General features: G+C 34.8%; 2 protein-coding genes across 3 annotated transcripts in view; one reads left to right on the plus strand and one right to left on the minus strand.

Moving 5' to 3' along the window:
• Positions 1 to 275: 275 nt before the first annotated feature.
• LOC125670747 (coiled-coil domain-containing protein 40-like) lies at positions 276 to 15,868 on the minus strand. The gene is given in 21 exon segments (XM_048906098.2): positions 276 to 602; positions 605 to 737; positions 848 to 1,006; positions 1,172 to 1,292; positions 1,467 to 1,655; positions 1,745 to 1,836; positions 3,540 to 3,709; positions 3,892 to 4,105; positions 4,241 to 4,486; positions 4,580 to 4,762; positions 5,033 to 5,276; positions 5,522 to 5,625; positions 5,733 to 6,031; positions 6,136 to 6,439; positions 6,548 to 6,792; positions 6,906 to 6,944; positions 7,065 to 7,103; positions 8,603 to 8,833; positions 9,769 to 9,868; positions 10,673 to 10,745; positions 15,794 to 15,868. Coding segments are annotated over 21 exon segments (3,315 nt in total). The 5' UTR covers positions 15,814 to 15,868; the 3' UTR covers positions 276 to 492.
• A 148-nt stretch (positions 15,869 to 16,016) lies between these two features.
• The window catches only part of LOC125668205 (TBC1 domain family member 16-like), a 43,124-nt gene continuing 36,250 nt past the window's right edge, over positions 16,017 to 22,890 (plus strand). The window contains exon 1 of one of the 2 annotated variants that reach the window (XM_048902039.2): positions 16,017 to 16,116. The gene's annotated coding sequence lies outside the window, so the exon portion shown is untranslated. The remainder of the gene's footprint in view (positions 16,117 to 22,890) is intronic. The other variant, XM_048902040.2, reaches the window with a different exon arrangement.

Consider the following 22,890-nt stretch of genomic DNA (forward strand, 5'->3'; position numbering starts at 1 on the left):
AGATTCCTTGTCTATCCTATCCCAATTTCGATTTATATAATCGTTTCACGCTTTTGTAAGCTTTAGAGATTGGCCTTCTACTAGTGTAATAGTACACAAATGCTGTTTCTGTCTTTACCTCTTTGTGCCAAGAATTCCACCATCATCAAAAGCAATTTACTTTAACTTGTCTAGATGGTCACATGCTATTGGGAAGTTTGTTTCTACAGGTTGTGAGATCAACCGCAGACTGAGGTGAAAATGTATATATTGAATAATCATTCAAAAAAAGGAGATCAGATTATTATTTTAATACAATATGATAAAACAGTGACAATACTTCAATACATAATAACTACACAAATTGTAAAAAAAAAAAATCCAAAAAACAATTTCACAATAGCTTTAAATGTGGAATGTAAATTAAAAACATCTACAAATTTTTTTTTGACGGATGTTCATTGATACTCGAACAAGCTTTATTATTGTTATTTGAGAGCAAGTTGTAGACATCTAGTCTTGCGACTGTTCGGTCCTTGTTGCCAGAGCCAAGGTAACTCGGCGCAGGGCTGGCTGAACATGAGGAAACTCCTGGTTCAGGCGATCTACAATAGCACTCATAGCTGCATTCGGTCCACCTGCTTTGTGCTCTCATTTTCCAAAGAAGACTCTGACTTGCACAGCATCGCATATTTACCATCTTTAGCTTGTTGAAAGTACTTGGATTTTTGCTGTTTACCCAGCAAATCAGTCATATTCTGTATCAAAAAAGTGTACAAATGTAAAATTTATTTACTATTTGTTATTTTACAAGTTTTGTTTTCAATAAAGAATGCTGAAATAGAGCTTCATTGAGCCACTAATTTACCTTCTGCTTCTGCTCAAACAATCTCTCAATGTCCCCATCCAGTGTGTCTGACTGACCCTGGAGGTGCTGGACGTGGACCTGTCTGTCCTCTAATTGCTGACTTAGCTCTACCTGGTGGCCACGCAGTTCCTGAATGTCATTATCACATCCATTTGCCTCCTGTAAAACAAAACTTGAAAATCATCTTTCTTTTCAATTGTATAATCAGTAAATATCGAAATGAAAGTTGTGGGAATATTCAGTCATTCTAAACAGATTAGAAATGATAAAGAGCTACATAAACAGCTTTAAGAATAATTCTCAGTGTAGTTCATCATGTCTGACCTGTATTGTGACTTTGATTTTCTTCCTCAGCTCTCCCATTTGTCTTTCAAATGTTCCCTTTGTTAGGACTTTCTTATTTATCTTCTGTTGAGCATCTCCTCTAGTGACAATGGTATCCCTCCTGAAAAACAGAATCTCAAATACATAAAAAAAAATTCCCAGTCAATATCTGGTAATTAAAATGAATATGCTGAAACAAATTCATATACACTTCTTAAGGTTCTGCAGTATTCACGTGTTATCATTAGTGAAATACATGCACATATGATTTTAAAACCAAGAATATACAACATACCTAGACACAGCCTTCTCCATTTCCTGGATCATTTTCTCTTGCTGTTTCATCAGCTGGGTGTACCTGACCTGCATCCTGTGAATTTCTGCATTCATGGCCTTGATCTCACCCTGTCCAACTTCCGAGTCGACAGCAGCCCTTGTCTCACGAGCAAGTTGAGTTTTCTTCTCCCATAACATGATTTGACGCCTAAATACAATTAAAAATTGCAGTGCAGTGGTACGACTACAACTGAAGAGGAACAAATAATCAGTGAAGACTGAAAAAAACCCACTCACTCAGCCTCTACCAAACTGTTCAAGAGTCTCTCTTTCTCTTCTTTAATTCCATCTAAATTGGACTGTAATTCTATAGATTCCTTTTCTGCTTCCTGTAAAAATTTGGTACAAAAACCCTCAATGGAACTCATTCTCATCTTTATTAAATAAGTGCTAAATATGTTGTGCAGTATTTCAATTTGATCGTCAAAATAGTCTATCCTGTCTGAAATGGTTTGCATTTAAGCCACATGAATGACATTAGCGAAAGATTTATCAATGTTGCGATGATTGATATCATCTCTTGTCATACTAAATGAAGATTTTGTCTTATGTACTGCTGCTTTGTTTATATAGCACAAAGTGCAGCAAACAACAATATACTAGGTGCATTCCAGATTTCATCATCTGCAAAAGTGACTTATGGTCACAAATTCTATGTAGGTCACTAATTCTACTGGCTGCAGTTCTGTACCTTCCCAGTCAGAAAAAAAAGGAAGGCACTGGCTCTTTTACATAAATGTAGTCTGTAGTATTTTTTTAATCAGGCATAAGTGTTCTCATAAACAAGAGTATCACCAATGGTACATAATATGCCCGTGAATAGCTAATATAAGGTGTTTTTCTTATACCATGATTTGTAGACCTTTTCTTCAAGTAGTATCAGCAATCATCAGGATGTAACATACTTTCTTTGCATCGTAAAAACAGACAAATCATGTACTCTTTATGTAAATTTTCACTTGGTATAAGATGTATGTGTACAAAGTTTGATGGTCCTAGCCCCAACGATTCGGTCTGTATCCAGCTACTACAACCTTGACCTTTGACCTTGAAAAACAATAGGCATCCTCCACTTGGCATAAAGTGTATGTGTACCAAGTTTTGACGGTCCTAGCCCCACAGTCTGATCTGCCTACAAGGTTTTCCTACTAAGTGATACTGCGACCTTGACCTTGAAAAATAATAGGCATCTTCCTCTCATCATGGTGATCAAATGTACCAAGTTGTAATATCCTGGAGCTAACGGTTTGGTTTGTATCCTGCCTACATGGTTTTCCTACTAAATGATACTGCAACTTTGACCTGTGACCTCCAACCTTGAAAAACAATAGGCATCTTCCTCTCATCATGGTGATCAAATGTACCAAGTTGCGATATCCTGGAGTTTACGGTTCGGTTTGTATTCTGCCAACAAGGTTTTCCTACTAAGTAATACTACGACCTTGGCCTTTGACTTCTGACCTTGAAAAACAATAGTCATCTTTCTCTCATCATGGTGATCAAATATATCAAGTTGTAATATCCTGGAGCTTACGGTTTGGTTTGTATTCTGCCCACAAGGTTTTTCTACTAGGTTTTCCTACCAAGTGATACTACGACCTTGACCTGTGACCTCTTAACTTGAAAAACAATAGGCATCTTCCTCTCATCAAGGTGATCAAATGTACCAAGTTGTAAAATCCTGGAGCTTACAGTTCGGTCTGCCCACAAGGTACAGACAGACGGACAACACCACACCATAATATGTCCCGTCTTCGACAGGCATATAAAAAATCAATGTATGTGACATTTTCTCAAATGTTTAAGATGATTAATGTAGAATTGCAAGTTCACAACTGCATTTGCCAAAAGGAGCACAATTAGATATAAGGTGCATTTTGTTGTTGCATCCATTTTAAATCAAACAATTTCAACCATTTGTGAGAAATGGTAACACCAAAAAATTTGCAAATGGTAACAATAGGTAAGTATTGTCTACCAGTATAGGTTTCTTAATATGATAAGTATGATTTTTAAAGGAATTAAAACTAACCCTGAGAGCCATGATGAAATCATTTTCGAGGAGAATGTTGTCCTGATGAAGATTCTCATGGACTCCCTTCTCCTTGTTTAGAAGAGTGTTCAGTTTGATCATATCATTTTGCATATTACTAGTGCTTCTTTCTATATCATAAGTCTCTCGTCTCTGCTCATCTATTTCACCTGAAGAAAACGATATCATTTTTATTTGATATCTGACAACAAAGAGGTTTGCAAGTAGAATTTATAAAAATCATTCTTTGCTTTGTTTCTGATAACCTACCATTCAATTATATGTATTGCTTGTAGAAATAATGAAACATCACATCTACTGTCATGTGTTTTAGACATTATGATATTCTTACTTTCTGTTCTGATCTTCTTCTGAGAGAGAATGGTGAGTTGTTTCTTGAGCTTGCGGACATCCACTGATTGTGTCTCTTTGTCCTTGGTGAGTTGTACAAGCTCACTCTGTTGTCTGAGCCACATCTGCTGAAGCTCAGCAATCTCCTGCTGTCGAGCTTCAATAGACTTCTGGAGCGAGTTGATGGTGATCTCCAAAGGACCCAGCTCAACACCCTGCAAATTGTAAAATAAAGTTAAAAATCTGAAGCAATGACATTTTGATATGCAATTTAGCTGCAGTAGGAGGACTATGATGGACAGTGTTAATACAACCTAGCAGTATACAGTACAAAAGATTATAAAGCATACCCCAGCTTTGCTGATGAGGACCTCCAGCTTTTTATTGTATTGATCAATGATATTCTGCTTCCTCTCAATAATGGCATTTCTCTTCACTATCTCTTGTTCACTGCGACTGATGATTTCATTCTTCTGGGCAATTTCTTCATCTAACTGGTCCATTATTTTTCCCAATCTTTCAATACGAGTTTGAACATTGGAGATTTCTAAAGAGTCTCTCGAGATTGTATTTTCCACCTCTGCCATTTGTGTTTCCTGGAATAAAAAAAAAATGAATTATTAAGTACTTGTGCTATAAAGCAAGGCAAGTCATTTTCTGTTCAACAAACCACAGTGGTTTGCACTTACTAGACTCTTGGTTAGGTCTCTCTGCTTGCCAGTTAGTTTTTTGGTATATTGTGCAGCCTTGTCCATTGTCAGTTGACTTCTCATCTTTTCCATTATTTGATCTTCCAGTTCTACTTTTTCTAGGTATTCTCTTTCTATCTGTTTTCTCAGGGCATTCAACTCATTTAGTCTAAGAGTTTTATCCTGTAAAAAAGAATATTGATTGATCAGTCAAGTCAACCATATTGATACAGCACATTTTACTGTAATATATTTGTAGATAAGCATTTTTTTAAGATGGCCAGATTTCTCCACTTTTTATGATGTATTTTTTCATACCTTATTTTCTTTCATAAATTATTTGATCATTCAGATGCAAGAGCTCTTTCTTTGAGGAAAATATATGCTTATGCAATATATGTAACAGATCATACCCATGAACATGTTTACCACTTTATAGAATTCGGTACTCACAGTGACAGCACGGTTGAGTGCCTGTTCCGTCTCATGTAACATTCTGGTGTAGGTAGCATACTCAGCCTTTAGAGCATCATGCTTGGCTTGACACTGGTTCAGCTGTTTCTTTACAGTTTCTATATCTCTCTCTGTCTTATTCAAAATGAGGGTTAGTTTCTCATTCTGTTCTTGTTCCTTGAAAATTGATTTCTTGTATCCTTCAATTTCAGTTTCTAGTGACAACACCTTTTGTTCCTGGGTGCTAGAATTGAAAAAAGAATCTAGTACATGGTTATTCACAAACTAAAATACATATTTGGGGAGGGTGCATTTGTGAAATATGTTGCAGTTGTATGCTAAAGGGGAATAATCTGAAAATACTGCCTTGCACAGATTCACACAACTGCAAAGGTATAGTGGAAAGAAAAAAATCCATACTCAAAAAATGGTGACCATACACTCCTACACAGTACAGTAGAATTCAACACAAATTTGTTGAAGACTCACTTTAACGCTTCTTGCATGGCTGAATGAGCCTCATCTCTCCTTCTCATACCAATCAAAGAGCTATTCCACTGCTGAAACAACTGTTTCTTTTCTAAATGGATTGCCTGGAAATGTGAAGAGTAAACAGTATTACATGCAACATGTTTATCCTCTTAGAATTCCTTTCTTCTTTAACAAATGATCTACAATAAATTCACCATTTTGAACTTACCTCTATTTCCATATGTGCTTCCATCAATGCCTCCTTGGCTGCTTTTGTTTCTTCAGTTTGCGCTGCAATCTGAGCTTCAAACATAGCTATTTCTTCTTTTAATTTATCAACTCTTTCTACAAGTCTATCCACAAAAAGGTCCTGTTTTTGTTTTTCTATTTCAGACTTGGAAACCTCTGTGTCCGCTTTCTCAGCTGCTCTTCGCATAATGGCAATGTCTGACCTGACATCTTCCTTCGCATTCTGCATGTAGAAGAGACGTAATGCTAGATTTTCTACTTCTCCCTGAAGTTCAGCACCTACAAAGAAACATTACTTTTCACCTTTAGGATTTCCACTCCAAACCCATACATATCATTGTGATACCAAATTATCTCATTATAAACATCATCTAGAAGTTTACATTTCTTTTTCTCCTTGTTGACAACAAGCTGATTTTCTTTGTAGGTATTCCTCACGTCCTCTAACTGAGCTTCCTCTTGCTGACGACCTTGGTTCAGGTTTGCAAATTCATCATGGTGTTTCTCCAGCAGCATTTGAAATCTGGCCAATTCCTGCTGAATTCCATACAAGTCTACACCCAAGTCTTCTCGCTCCTTCTTCCGATTCCTCAAGGCCTCAGTCAGCTCTCGAAGTTCCAGTGAAACTTTCTCATTTTGTGTCGTCAGATGAGCTTTCAAAGCATTTTGGAATCTTTTCATGAGGGGCTGAAATACAGAATTTTACATCTCCATAGAGATAAATTTGCTGAAACTGTTTTAGTGCTGTACAACAGAAGAACAGAAGTATACAGTACTCAAGTGTCATTGACTTACGTGATCTGGGTCAAGAACCACCATGTCTGTATCTGCTTCACTTCCTGCATCAGACTCTACCCCTTCCTCATCATCCATCTCCTCATCATCATCTCCACTGTCTCCCCCTCCATCCCCACCATCAGGGCCAGGATGTGGCAGCAGATCTTGTGGTAGTGGCTGAGGTGGCTCTTCTGGTTCCTGGGGTGGCTCATCACCACCACCATCTCCCCCAAAGTCACCACTGTCTATAGGTGGCATCTCTCCTGAAATGATCCATCACTTGTTGATCAGTAATACTATATCATATCATGAAATCCTTGAGATGTTTCAATCAAATTTTAATTTTTAAATATCTGAAATCCTAATTCATCATTACCAAAATCAATTTCCTGTGCACCATCGTCGTCTGGAAGACCTGAAAATAAATACACTTAGAATTTACATTCTGTTGGCTTTGTCTACAAATCAAGTACACTGAAAAGGACCAGTAATTAATTATGTACTAACACATCTTCCAGAAACATACAACACATACCCATTTCTTCATCTTTTGCAGCAGATGGTGGTCTGTTATCTAAAATTTATTTCATAAAATATATATTAATCTGAATGGGAATACAATTTTTTTACTGCTACTTTTTTTTTTTTTTTTTTTACATTTTGTTATGTGGGTCTCAAATAGTTTGAATTTCAATTAAATTCCAAGAGTGGATCATCATTATTGTTGTTGGTTTTTGTTTTGTTTTTGTTTTCATTTGTTTGACAGCATTCAATTGTCTGATGTATCAACAAAAAGCCATTTGGAACATAATAATAGGACCTGTCATCCTGAGGGCAATACAAGTGGGTTTTTTTACATGCAAAACAAGCTGTCTACCAATAGCAGTCTCATCATTGCATAATTTCAATCAAACAAGATAAATATTATTGCTAGTAATTTCACCTACAGGTGTAATTCAAATAATTCACAAGTGTAGTTCTTCGATTTATTTGCTTTGGTTAGAAAGTGATATGTGAGTTGTTCATTTTTTAGTGTTCAGTATTGCACTATTATTTCAATTGCAGTTAACTGGGGGAGGGGGTGGGTGGGCTTTGTGGAACAAACTTATATCTTAAAATCAATTTCACTGATTGTTTCAAATTTTAATGACCATTTACCAATTTACCAGAAAGCTCCCTTCAAAACTTGCTAATTTAAAAAAAATGCACATTTGAAAGTACACATTTCAAGGACACAGCTGGGGAAATATAATCTAGTAGAAACATCTGCTGTGGATAAAAACACAGTGCTTTAACAAACACCAGATCAATATATAATACAATATTAGACTGTGATATCACTTTAATCTACTTCTCCACTGCCTTCACAAATCCAATGATTATTTGATGCCTATCAATAGACAGATAATGGAATCTCTAACAAATGTACTCATAACATAACCCTGCTGTGCTTTCACAACCTTCTATTGACAATCAGACACAAGGGGGGGAGGGGGGGGGGGGGGTAAAATGTACTCATAACATAACCCTGCTATGCTTTCACAACCTTCTATTGACAATCAGACACAGGGGGTTTTAAGGGTATACTGTACTACCTTTTGCTAACAACTGGATGTGATCTTATGAACAACAGTGTGGTTACAATCATTTGAGCAAATTTTAACAAATGTTTGTGAAAAAAATCACTTCAAGCATATCGGCAACTGTGTGAACAAACTGCATATACTTTCCTACATCCAACATTTCAGTAATAATTCATTAAAGTACATTTTCACTTGAACTAGTAAATATTTTAGAAGAAGAAAAACCAATACACTAAATTAGTGGGAAAAAAATCTAAATTCTGACAAAGTGTGCAACCTTACTATATGTCCATTTGAATATTAGAGTTATAACTTGAAAACATAGGTGTAGTTTAAGTCAGAAAAGTCATGTACCCTGAGTGGGATGGATGCACAGGGCAAATAAATAATAATATGCCCCCTACTTTAGTCAAAGGGACATGAAAATAATGAAGTAAGTAAAAATGATTCAGTGTTTAAGCTTATCTGTCAATGGCTGGTTATTTGATACCTTTAGTAGCACTTGGCGGTCTGGAGTCTTTTTTCTCAACAGCACTGGAAGGTCTAGATCCTTTCTTTTCAGTAGCACTAGGTGGCCTAGACCCTTTCTTTGAACCTGCAGAGGGAGGTCTACTTCCTGCCTGGGAGGGTGCTTTATTGTCAGTCTCAGGTTTGGGAGACCTTGCAGAAGTTGGACGAGAACTAGGTTTGGCTGAAGTAGGCCTGGATCCAGCTTTGGAACCTATGTATAAAGTTAAGAATATAAATAATGAAATGTTAAGTTTACAAAATGATTTATGGCTATCTTAGAGAATAATGAGTCTCTGTCTTCAGAACATATCTGTAAAATGTACAAGTTAATTTAACCAAAGAAACAAAGAACTATATCCTGTCATACAGTTCATCCTCAAAACAGCGTGTTGCAATTTTACAATGCAAACCACACTCAATGTAGAAATGTATGTAAGAAGTGCATCAATCACTTGAATAAACTGGCTAAAATCGACGTAAATTTAAGAGTATATAAAGTGTAATTCACTAAGATTTTCAATTCCTAATAATTGTTTGATGTTTTTAAATTGAATGTACAGAACCATTGTTGTTTCACTGCAATGTTATGAAAACTTTTATTTTATCAGCTACTGCATCGTTTCCAGATTATTGTTCTTTAAATGCGTATAAGAGGATGCCACATGTGACCATCTTTTCATATCAACAAAGGGTTTGTGGGAAGTAGAGCAGATGAAAATCCCTTGGTTAGTGAAGATGATCATTGGGTATGAATTCATTAACGTTCAAATCATATAGCGACTTGGTCCATTTACATGCAGTACTCTGCTTAGGTAATAGTGCTGTGATGTATATAGAATTTAAACATCAATGCATTGTGACTAAGTATTGTAATATGAACAAGTTATTAATCTGTACTAATAAAATTAAATAAGATTTGAAATTGTGAATTACATAATGTACATGCAATAATAAATGAAATCACAAATTACTTTGTAATACATGTATCAAATTTGTTGTTTGAAAAACATGCTAATGATTTGAGGTGGTTCATTACACTAAAATTTTATTCAATGGTTCATTTAACACCTCATATCTCATATAAAGCACATATTCAATTTATCTTCAGTAGTCTAATCAAGTGACCAGTGAACAGGTTTATCTTACCTGGCCTGGCTGAGGGGGGCCTGGAGGATGGTTTTCCTGAGGGAGGTCTGGATGATGATGGGGCAGCTTCTTTACCAGTCTCCATTTCTCCAGAATCAAACTACAACGATCATTATACGATGCAAACATTCAAACAAACAAGAGCTCCATAGGGCTGGCTATATCCCCTCACAATGAGTCTCTACAAGCTTTCTCTATGAAGTTAGTGACCTTCACTTTTAGATCCCAAATTCTATAGGATTCTTCCTCTCTTGATAACAAAGCTATATGTGAAGTATGAAATAAATCAATCAAAAAATGTGGCCTGTAGAGTGTCTACAAATTTTTTTTCTATGAAGTCTCATAGTGACCTTGAACTTTGACCCCAAAATCATAGGATTCTTCCTTTCTTCATAACAAAGCTACATGTGAAGTATCAAATCAATTAATCAAGCAAAAAATGTGGCATGTACAGTGCCTACATACTTTTTCTATGAAGTTCTGTAGTGACTATGTCTATTTTAATGGCTGGAGATTCCAACAGAAATGAAAGTAGAATGTAGATATAAGAATAAGAAATAAATTTCATTTTTTGAAAATACATGAGGGTATGAACTGCAATGACTTCACGAAGTATGCTGGCGTGATGCATCAAAATTCATGCCCTCGTGTATTACATTGATAACTTGTATTGACATTGGTATTGAAATCAACTAACTGCTAGACATTAGCCTTGGCAGCTCACTAGGCTGCTCTAAGAGCATCTGACTAAATGTACAAGAAAGACAGTTCATGCAATTCCAACCATTTTTATCAATATTTCTGGATGGTAAGGCCTTTTCCCTGGTTGGGGAATATATGCTCTCTGGGCACTCTCTAGTTTAAAGCCACTTTTGATGTAACTCAAGTTTAATAATTGACTGACCTCTTGGAGAGCTTTTACAGTTGCTTCTGAGACAACATCTCCCAAGGTTTCCTTATCCTGCCCTGATGGTGGTCTATAAAACATATGCAAATATACATTTAATTTGCATAAAAAATATATACACTATATATAACCTTTTTAAAAAAAAATCTTATTACTCCCCCGTATGTTAAGACTCTAGATTGACCATCCCTAACTGCATGTATTCATACTTTCTACTTAAAATCGTTTGAAGCTACATGTAACTAAAATAGCACCATATGAAGTATCACAGCTTTTATGGCATGTGGGTATGTATAATTAAATATCAGAATTGTATTGCCAATTCTAGCCAGATGTTGGGGTTTTTTTTCACTAGGATTATATCATTTCATTTGGACTGTGATACATCAATTCGGTTGTAGTTTGTGCTTTATTTGAAAGAGAAGTTTTTATTTTCTCTGTACTTCCATGTACATTGGTATTTAAACATTGCATTTGTTCAAATACACACACACACAAGGCTTCTGAGCAAAAAATTGAGCAGACTTTTGAAGAAGAAAAGATCAACATTAAAAATACTATTTGAAGAGTCACTGTTATAATAAAAATCGGTCAACTTTATAATTTACATGAACAATCAGGGACATAATCAGATTCCTTATTTTTGGAAAATGATTGACACAAGTCATGTTTTTACTTGGTGGCTGAAATCCATAATTTTGCAAAATTATGTGTATAAACTATTTTATTTTTTTTAAAAAGGGGTGGTGGGGTAATTTAGAGAAATAGAAATAGTTTAGCTAGAAAATTGACTCAAAAACTAAAAATTAAAAATCCATCTATTTTCCCAAATTTAATTGACGTGGGGATAAGTCATGCCCCTAGCTTGACTACAGATAAATAAATGTTTTCTTTGAAGGCTGTACAGCACATAGCTTAATTTGCAAATCATGAAAGTTCATTTCTTGAAAAATTGTAAAAAGTTCAATGATCCCCGAGATGATTTAATTAACCTCTGTTTATAAGAACGACAATATACAGAGGTATGACAATGACATGGAAATCCAAAAATAATAAAAAAAAAAATTATGTGCAAGTCACTTGGTATCTGGTACAAAGAATGATGAACTGAAATATTTAGAGTTATTCTCATGCAAGATAGTTAGATGACATATATATGTATTTCAGTTGTTAGCACTTTGAAATCTCACATAAACATTGTGGTTTTTTTCTTCTTCTTTTTTTCACAAATGGACAACTTTGTGGATGAGCATCAAAGTGAAAATGAACTTTTAAAAATACGTATCCTCTCGCTAAACAGACATGTTCTTATATATCAAGTGTGCAAACAGATATCCTATTTTGATGAGATTATCCCACTGTCATAAAAAAAATTTCAAATGACAAAAAACACTTTGTTTTCATTAAGGTCTTCCTTTCCAGACGGTACACCTTATAGTGATTGTACCATTTATTTATTATTTTCCCCCCCTTTTCGTGACACGCGATTTCACAGAGACGGTTTGATGGATTTTCTTGAAACTTTCACAGATTATGGATAATGGTCATATCTCTAGATGGTTTTTTTTTTCCCCATTTTTTAAAAATTCACTTCCGTTCATGAGATATGTCCGATTTCCTGTTTTTTGAAAGTCATTTTATCCAGGGGTAATCTCGAAAATGACTAAAGATAATCAAATGAAACTTTCAGGGATAATAGATCTCCCAATTCTATAGTGCATGCACATAATATTTTTGTTGCCGTCAATTCCAGTCATCACTGGAATTGATTGATTAAAAGAATCGAAAATTTCTAACTATTTCTTTCAAATTGAAACCTATACCAGTTTATAAGGTCTCTTTCGAAGTCTCCAAAAATGTTGACCCCATTGGAAGTTGAAACTCCAACTTCCAGTTATATAAAAAATACCTTTCATTTTCTCATTTTTCAGTGCCATAAATCTCGGTCACAAAACAAGTTAATGAGTTGAATTTTATATATTTCATATAGACTATAAATGTCTAGAGTAACATGAAATATTTTTGTGAAATTTACTTCCGGTAATGAGATATGGTGTATATGTGGACAAATTTAGACATTGTTTCCTTAATTTCTCAGGAACGAGTATAGATAGACACTTGAAACTTGCAGGGATTATAGATTACCAAAAATCCATGTTTCAAATGTTCTGTATATGTTTGTCCGGTGTAAACATGAAGTGGTTGAAAAATATTCAAATTCTGTCAACGCGATTTCTCAGTGATACATGTAGCTTGATGGATTCTCTTGCCATTTACACTAGCTCGCGCGCTGGATTATAGAAAACTGTGATACCCTTAAGTGAGTTTTAAAAAATTTTCAATATTCACTTCCGTTCGTGAGATATATCCGATTTCCGTTTTTTAAAATGTCATTTAGTACAGGGGTAATCTCAAAAACAACTAAAGATAAACAAATGAAACTTTCAGGGATGATAGATCTCTCAGTTGTATAGTGCAACCATGTTAAATCGTTTGTCGCCGTCACTTCTGGTCAGGGTTCGAAATTAACATATGCCCGTCAGTCTGTGACTGATTAAAAGTCTGGCGGACTGACTGACATTTGTTTTAGTCGGTCCGATGGGACTGGTAAATTTTCTAAAGCATTATTTTGGAAAATTTACTTATGAAATTCTATACACACATTTGGCATGCTTCGATCTGTAGATATCAGACGAATCTGATTCGTAATTATAAATCCCACATTTAAGTGTTACAATATTGTCTGAGGCATATTGAGTTAAAGTTCACTTTAATAACATCAACAAAATATGTTTAATTATACCCCCCGCAACAAGTTGTGGAGGGGTATATTGGAATCGGGTTGTCCGTCTGTCCGACCGTCCGTCTGTAGATGCAATGGTTTCCGGGCTCTAAAGCATTATCCTTTCCACCTACCGTCACCATATCATATATATGGACTACCCATGGGATGAAGATGTTCCCTATTGATTTTGGGGTCAAAAGGTCAAAGGTCAAGCGCACTAGACATCGAAGTAGCAATATGGTTTCCAGGCTCTAAAGCGTTATCCTTTCCACCTACAGTCACCATATCATACATATGGACTACCCATGGGATGAAGATGTTCCCTATCGATTTTGGGGTCAAAAGGTCAAAGGTCAATTGCACTGGACATCGAAGTAGCAATATGGTTTCCATTTAAATTCTTTAACGGCTTTTTTCATCGCATGGAGAGGCTGTGTTCCTAGATAATCCATTTCTCCCTACAAACGAGAATACCCAAGGTTTGTCATGCCATTTGTTTTTTACACTCAGAAAAGAGGTAGTTTATACCTATTACCAACACCCTTTGGGAGATTGGGGTAAGCGGGGGGTATTCTTAGTGAGCATTGCTCACAGTACCTCTTGTTATATCTGGAAAACTCTGTTGGACTGGTAATTTTTTCTGCGGACTGGTTGAAATTATACCCCATCAGTCCGGCTAGACTGGTGACATAAAAAGTTAGCTTCAAGCCCTGCTGGTCGTCACCAGAAATGATTGAAAGAATTGCAAATTTCAAACTTTTTCTTTTAAATTGAAACCTATACTAGTTTATAAATTCTCTTTCAAAGTGTCAAAAGAATGTTGACCCCGTCGGTCGTCGAAATGGCAACTTACGGTTTCTAAATAAAATACTATCATATTTTTTGTCTTTTGTGTCCCCATGAATCTCGCTTATATTTCAAGTGTTTGATTTGATTTTCATATTTGTCAATGACAGAATCAATATCTAGAGTTTCAACAATTTTGTTTTCCAAATTCACGTCCGGTCGGTTGTGACTTTGAACCCTGTATATTTCTCTGTTATAAAATCATGGTCAATTAGTCATCTAGTAGTTTTTGGAACATCCTCTTTGAAATCACAAAGTACGTCAATGTCTTTTCATTCAAGACAAATAAATAATGTTAAAAGGAAAATTAGAAATGCATAAATAAATATCAGTGACAGTTCAGAATGTGCTGAAATTGTGATTTTGTAAGTCAACAGGACTGAAGACAATTACATTTCTGTCAGCCCTGCAATATTTTTCTCAATCCTAACGATTTGTCTTACAACTGATAATAAGCGTTCTTTCTACTACCTGCACTGGCTTCAACTATGAAAACTTGAACATCAGCATTGAACAGCAATAGGGGATTTTTGAGTTCTAATTCTGTTCCATGCATATTATGTGTTTCACAACCTACCTAAGTCACGTGATTTGGCAATTTTTTTTTACATTTTTTTTTTTAAAGAATGCTTCTGGTTTAGATAATTTTCAATCAGACAATTTCATTCATTTATTTTTTTACTTACTGGTTTTATGCAGAAATTAGAAACCAGCATTATTGGTGTGTGGCAGAGGGATGCAATGTGGATTACCAGAAGAGGGGGAAACAGGCACATATAGCATTGATATTCAAATGGGGTGGTGGGGTGGGGGTGTCATTTAGAATTACCACACTCACAGGTTTAAAAAGCTGTATAGTTTTATCAAATTATTTGAATTACCTTAATCTAGCTATTTTGATAGAAGAAAACAGCACACACACACAAATTCCGAAAAAGAAAATGCCAAAATGGCATTATGAGTTATATTCAAAATGATTTATATATAATAGCATAAATTTCACCCCTGCAACTTTGATTTTTGGGTGGATTTTAGTGTTTGCTGAAGGACTTCAACTTTTTTTTTCTTTTTGTTGTTATTGATTTCGTTTAAGTTTGTGGATTTTTTGTGTATCAACCCTGTCTCTGGGAGACCTGACCTACAGAACTGAAAAGTTCTACTGAATATATACTTCACACCTTTCAATATTATGTACTATACTTTCATATCCTTTCAGTCTATGACCCATAGTCATCATGCCATGTATGATCAAGTAAAATCGAAAAAATACACTGACAGTTGAAATTAGGAGACAGTATAACTATAAGTTTGGAAATGCTACCACAAAAATAAAACATTCAGCATTAAATCTGACTTAAATGAAAGACCAGACGTATGTACAATGAAGAAAATTAAGCACAGATTTTCGTGTAGTTCATGGTATTTGAAAGTAAACAAATGAGGTGTATGTTTACTCTACAAAAAACGCTTAATAAAGTAAAAAATACCTCTCCTCTTGATCTGCCATAGTTTTAGTTGTTGCTATGCAGGAAATAATAATTTGTTGAATTGTGGGTAATCTATATTTTCTTCGGACACCCTCTGAGGTTTAGATGGTAAAGTAAAATGGCAGGTCTAAAAGGCGAAATATACTTATTCATTATTATTATTACGGTGATTAGTCTGAGCCATTTTTTAGCGATGTTCCGAGTGTCATTAATAGAACCAATCAAAATTCGCGTTACATTGAATATATTACATGTCAACATCATAATGAAGAAGAAAGGGATGCTGCAATACGTTCTTGCGCATATTGGAAAGTAAAGAAAAGGTAACAATTACGAAGATAAGAATAAGATCGCTGTTCACATATTTGCAATGCCTCTTTGACATCAAAGCATGCCTTGTGATTTGTAAATATAGTATCTTCAGTCAGCTGTGATCGACCGACACTGACAGTGACAGTAACTGTCTACAAGGTCCGTAGCCCGGGTGTAGGACATATAAAAATGATATATTTCTTTATTTTTACAGGCTATTGACTAATTCCGAATACAATTTTGATAATGATTGCTGACGGAATAATCGATGTAGATATTTAGAATTAAAAGATAAATTTAATTAATGTCCAAGTTACCAGGGACCTATGTATAACCATAGGGGCTCGTCACTATTGACCCTCTCTATTCTATATTTACACTGTAAACACTGTAAATATAGAATAGACGGTGTGAAATTTTAATAAGACAAAAATTTCGGGACAAGTTCTTTGGTATAACATTACTACATGTAACTTGGTCCAGATCCCCGAAATAAATGTAATTCCTGGGGAATGTCACTGTGCTTTATAGTTTTCTTATCTACAATCGCATGCCAAAAGTGAGTTTCCAAAGAAAAATTCCCTAATATGTATATTTCATGTAAAATCACCCCCCCCCCCCCCCCCCCCCCCCCCCCCCCCCCCCCCCCGAAAAGTTTCTTTTGAATTTTAATGAAATAAACACTAGAATTAAGAAATGTCAGTAGTTGCTGTTGGCTGTAATTTAAGAGCATTCTATACTTTTTTTTTGCTTTTTTTATAGAGAAGTGGACAAGCATAGCCTACATTCACTTCTTTTTACAAACCTTCATATCTTGATTCTGGAAAACGCTTGTAAATACTGGAACTTGTGACTGTTTACTCTTTAATGACTCAAATATGCTTGGATTTGGGTTTAATAGAATATGTTGTGTCCACAATTTTAACATGCACCTTGGCCACAAAAGTTGATATTCACATGAATATCTCTTGACATAGTGTAAATTCAAGTTTGTTCTTATGGCTTCTGGAGGTAGGGTGGTGTCACAATAGGGGATCAAAAGTTTTACATGCAGATATATAAGAAACATCTTTTAAAAATCTTCATTCTCAAGAACAATAGGGCCATGATTACTTATATTAATATGCAAGCATCCCCAGGTCATGATATTAGGGGCTAGGTTGGGACCACAATAGGGGAACAAAGTTTTACATAAGAATTTATAGGGTAACATCTTTTAGAAGAAATGATACACCAAAGAAATCTGATATGGATAGAAAGTGGAGGATATGTTCAAAAATATTTTAGTATTGAAAACTTTTCAATTTACCTTTAAAAGGCAGTTTTAGTAGAAAGTAATCTTAAAAAAATATGTCTTTTGGAGTGACTGTGTTTAATGGCGAAGCAAAAAGTTTGGTGTTATGATTAAGTATCTATATCCATAACATGACAAAAAATATCCCGAAGTTAGCACCTAATGTATGAGGACAGCTTTATCAAAGTTAGAACCTAATGTATGAGGACAGCTCTATCAAAGTTAGCACCTAATGTATGAGGACAGCTCTATCAAAGCATCAATATCCCGAAGTTAGCACCTAATGTATGAGGACAGCTCCATCAAAGCATCCTAACTTTAGACATTTGATCCGCCTATTCATTGATACAATCGCATTAATTGAGGAGAGATTATATATAATTGAGAAAATATGATTTACATGTTTTTATGGATTTTATGAAACATCTCAGAACGATATGAAGTAGTGTAGATGAGATTTAAAATGGAGAAATACATGTCCACGCACTATATACGTGTTATATCTTGATCAAGTAAACGGAGCTACCCATAGTCAAAATTAGTGTGCCAAGAATGGCCTAACAATTGATATGAAACAAGTCTGACAGTATTTGACCCAATCATAGATTGCATTGGCAAACTAGATTGTTATAACAACCATAGAATTTGCAAAATGCTGACTTCAAACGAGACTGTTAAAATCCCTGCACCATCAACTTGTTTGTCAGTAGCCTATCTTGATTTTAAAACTGATCATATGCAGAACAAGCTCTTGCATATCAAATCATTTGAGAGATATAAACATCATATGATTATGCAGGTGATAATGGAATATTGCTACATAAATATATGGAAAGTTGATGATGGAGAAGCTGAAATCATCCCGTTTATCTTAAAGTTGAGTTGTTAGTTTGCCATTAATATCTATTTTCAATAAAATATATAAGTATGAAGCAGAAGTGGACAACTCTGTAGTGTCTTTTATTTGAGTTCACAGGGATGTATTGAATTGACATATGAATATTGTTAATAGATAAAATGTCTTCGATATATCTAAATGTCGCATTGAAGCCACAGAAAGAGATTTTTTTCTCACATAGAAGTTTTTGAATAAATTCTGCTTCATATAAATATAAAAACAGGTCAGCTAACAAAGGAACACAATTCGTGCCCATGGGAATTCCAACAGACTGTTGGAAGACCTGATCACCAAAGACTACGAAGATATTGTCAATGAGGAACTCCAGCATATTTTTAATTTCAGCTTCAGAGTACTTGTGCGTGGAATCAGAGTAGTGTTTAACAAAGTAATTTTTTGGATGACTAATCACTAGATATGAATATTTTTGTTTTCCATTTTTGTTGAAGAAGCTTCTGTCTATAATGTCAAAAAATGTCTTTAATTTATTGTGAGGACTGGTCGTGTAAAGTGTTGAAAAGTCATATGTTTTGATGTTGTTGGTTTGAGAAAAGCTTTGCAATTTCAAGTTTTCTGAAAGTTTTTTAGGATCCACATTTGATTTACACCACTTCTGGCATATGTAGTGGCACAGTACGTTTGAAGTTTCTCCTTCACAGCTGTTAATATTTTTGTGAAGAGCAAAGATAGGGGCTTGGTAGAACATTTACTAGATATAGTAATGTATCTTTGTAAGGGTTTTTATAAAGTTTAGGAATCCAGTATAGGTATGGTACCTCACATTCATCCATCCCATTGACTGAGATATTAAATGTGTCTGAAACTGAAGCATGGTTTTGAAGGATTTCATCTTTTGAAAGGGCAGTTGGAGTATAAGTACGATTACCAAAAGCATATTGTTTTTATCCTGTCTGTCTTTCGGAAACTTTAACATTGCTTATAACTTTTCAATGATGAATGATTAGGCTCTCATATTTCATATGGGTATTCCTAGTGATAAGATGGCTCCTAAGTTTTTAACCTTGTGATCTTGACCTTGTTTGAGCCTAACCTATTTCTCCTGATTGAAGTATCTAATGTAGAGCTATTGTGTTTTGCATACAGATTTCATATGGCAAGACCTTTCATTTCATAGTATGATCATTGACCTTGTGACCTTGACCTTCTCTAGAACAGCACAGTCATGTTGGTCAGATTGGTGTTGAGGGACTCCCATGTTGTAGTTTGGTTATGTCGTCACCCTTTGGGGCTAGGTTGTGGCCACAATATGGGGTCTAAATCTTTCATGGGAGTAAATCACAACAGTTGAACAACAGCAGGGCCAAGGTGAATTAGGTGAGCAATTTGACCCATGGGCCTCTTCAAGTCTTGTTCATTATTCTCTTCTTAAATCTTGGACAGCAAACAACTAAACTGACTGCATACAATTTTTATTAGTACGAATGAGCAAGGAAGTCTGTTAAAATGGGGCTATGTGAATCATACAGCAAAATTGAATTAAATTTAATAAGGCTATGTGGATCGTACAGTGAAATTGAATTAAATTTTGAATGGCCTTTCTAAATGAAAATATTGCAAACAAATTTTGGTGGTAGGAATCGCCATGTCTTTCTACCAATCTTCTTTCCTTTCGTTGTATTTTATTTACAGTTCAGAATCTGGTACGTGTTTTGCCTTTGATATCTTTACATATTTTGATGGCAGCCATTTCCTCATGAATGCATTGCAGTTGTAAACAATGTGCAAATGAATACAGATAAATATAGTACATATATTTTAATGCTAGGAATTCCAATAGAAATGAAAGTGTACTGTAAGTGTATATTTAAGAAACAAACTTCAATTTTGAGAATGAGGGTATGAACTGCAACGCTTCATACCCACATATTTCTTTTAAAATTGTAACCAGATCACAGTTTTGTAATGAGATACATCTTCAATAAAAACTGATACTTGACACAGAGATTGTTTGTAAAAAGAAAAAATGTAATGAACCAAGGTCATTTTGCCAAGGTCAAGGTTACTAGCAAAGAAAAGTTAGAAATATTGGTCTAGGCCATAACAGTGAAATGATACAAAAGTTGTTTTTGAATAGACAGTGTGTCATTTTCCTCAAGACACAAAGTCATTTGGCCAAGTTCAGGATATAAATAGAAAGAATTTAGATTTTTTATGCCAGATTCAAAGCTTCCTAATAAATAGATAGATGATGGAAGTTAAAACTTTACACAAAGATTGCTTATGAGCAGACAATTTGTATTAGTCCTAAACAAAGGACATTATAACTGAACTCTTGGATTAAAAAAAAAATGTTGAAAATATTAAATTGTTTTGACCACAACCCTCTTATGATGAAATAGCTGGTATTAGATCTTGGGGGGGGGGGGGGGGGCAGAAAAATTAGTTGATCTCACTGTTTTGCTGTATGTTCCATTAAAATCCAGCTGTGACATCATTCTGTTGTAATAGCGCTCTATTATTTTTCAGAAATGGAGAGTTTCAGACAACTACTTATCGTAGTAATGTTCTGTTGAGTTTAAAAAAAAAAAAATTTAAATGAACATGTTCCCCCTAATCCCTCTGGCCTCTGTCACTCTTTTAAACAAAATGCAAAGAATAATTTTCATATCGAAAACCTAAAGACACAGATGAGAGTTGAAGCCATGACTTTTCACACGAAATACAGAGGCTCGATCTATCCACTGAGCCACTGAGAAAGCGATGACAACTTTAGAAAAATTAAACAATACGTGTTTTATATGACAGAACTCTATACTAGTACTATATATAATTCTGATATCTAATAATATTTTTGTACATGTAATTTATTGAAAGAATTTCCTGATATGAGTTACTGTTAAGGTCCATTGATCCTATGTTACAATAAATTTAAACTGGGGGTAGATTTTAAGTCAGTCAATGTCCTTATTCCTTTCCATTCATTATAAACAATGGACCTCGGTACCTTCAGGGCCTCGGCTCCTTTACTTTTAAGAAATGGAGAGGTACTTAGACATTAACCAATATACTTAATGAAGGTGAGCTTATCTCAACTTTATTTATGGCCCAGGGCAAAAAGCTTATACTTGACACAATGATTTCTTATGACCAAACATTGTATCTTGACCCTAAACAAAGGTTATTCGATTAAAATCACTGGTAAACACAGTATTTCTGTGGATCATACCTTCAAAGTGGAGGGATATCAGAAGTAGACTGGTAGAGTGGATATGACCTGACATTGTCAAGATAACTGGGTACACATTATATGAACAAATGGTTTGTCTGAGTGTAAATAAGAAAACATTACATTAATTAATGTAAGTTTTGGTAGTAAAATTGAAGCCTTAATTATAGTCCCTTCAACTTAGTTGCACTCATTGCATGCACAAGATTTTTATTGTGTACAGTAATCAGATGACTGTTAAGGTCCATTGATCCTATGTTACAAGTTTTTAATTAGGTTAATCGAATTACAGTATGCACAGATTTAAAACAAATTCTTGTGAAAGTTATGATTTCTATAGATTTTAATGAATACTAGCTAGTAAATGTAATTCTTTGCACCAGCGCCTGCTTTGGAATTCAGTTAAATAGCAAAAAATTCTAAAATCATTTATCAGAAACAGTGGGATTATGATACCATTATGGTTCCAATTTGTATAGAGTACATGAATGCCTTTTATTAGAAAAATGATTTAGAGTTCCATCCCAGTTCTTAATTATTAAATAATCAAGCTTTACATTTATCTATACATGGTACATCGATATTGAATCCCTAATGAATGCATTGATGGAACATATGTTCAATTCCATGGGGGTCCATTCTTTGTCCTGCAATCTGTTCTGTGCCAACACTCTGTGTGACTTATTTCTACTACACAAATTCTTTGTTGCAATGTGTATGTAATATACAGACTTCATGCAGTCAGTTTCACCTTGTATTGTAATGATATAAGAATTACCCAAGTTTAGTTAGATTGAAATATTGTAGAGATGAAATTTGTGCAATAATTATATTGCATATGACAGCAATTAAATTGCATGTTACAGAGTAGATAGGTTAGATTATGATAATTGAATTTTGAAGAGGTTAAACCACAAGGCATGTATATTGTATAATGTCTTCCTTAGCTGTCCTTCAGTTGGCCATATTGGATGTCTCGCTTATATGTGAGCTGGAAAGTTGGATAATTTGTTTTTGTGAAATGCATGAATTCCCCAACTTAATTTCCCTAAGGCAGTGTTCTCATTTAAAGTATGGGGAGTTCGAAGTACACACAAACAGTTGTTAATCTTTGTCAAGATTTCTTTGGAGAAAGTATTCATAGCAGTATTAAAATATTACAGCTTCAAAATTTGGCGATTTGCTGGTTCAACGGTATGCAAATAATTTTAGCGGAATTAATTTTGGCGGACAGGGAAGAGTTGTTTCTCTTTCACATACTGAAGTCACAATTGGGTGCATATTTGGCGAGTGAAATTTTGGCGGAAAGCTAAAATAAGCCAAAATTATAACCTCGCAGAAAAAACCTGCTATACGGTATTTGCTAGTTAGTTCTGAATTGGGTACTCTCATCTTCAGCTAGTCAG

This window comes from Ostrea edulis, chromosome 4, assembly GCF_947568905.1.
Source record: "Ostrea edulis chromosome 4, xbOstEdul1.1, whole genome shotgun sequence".
Taxonomy (NCBI): domain Eukaryota; kingdom Metazoa; phylum Mollusca; class Bivalvia; order Ostreida; family Ostreidae; genus Ostrea; species Ostrea edulis.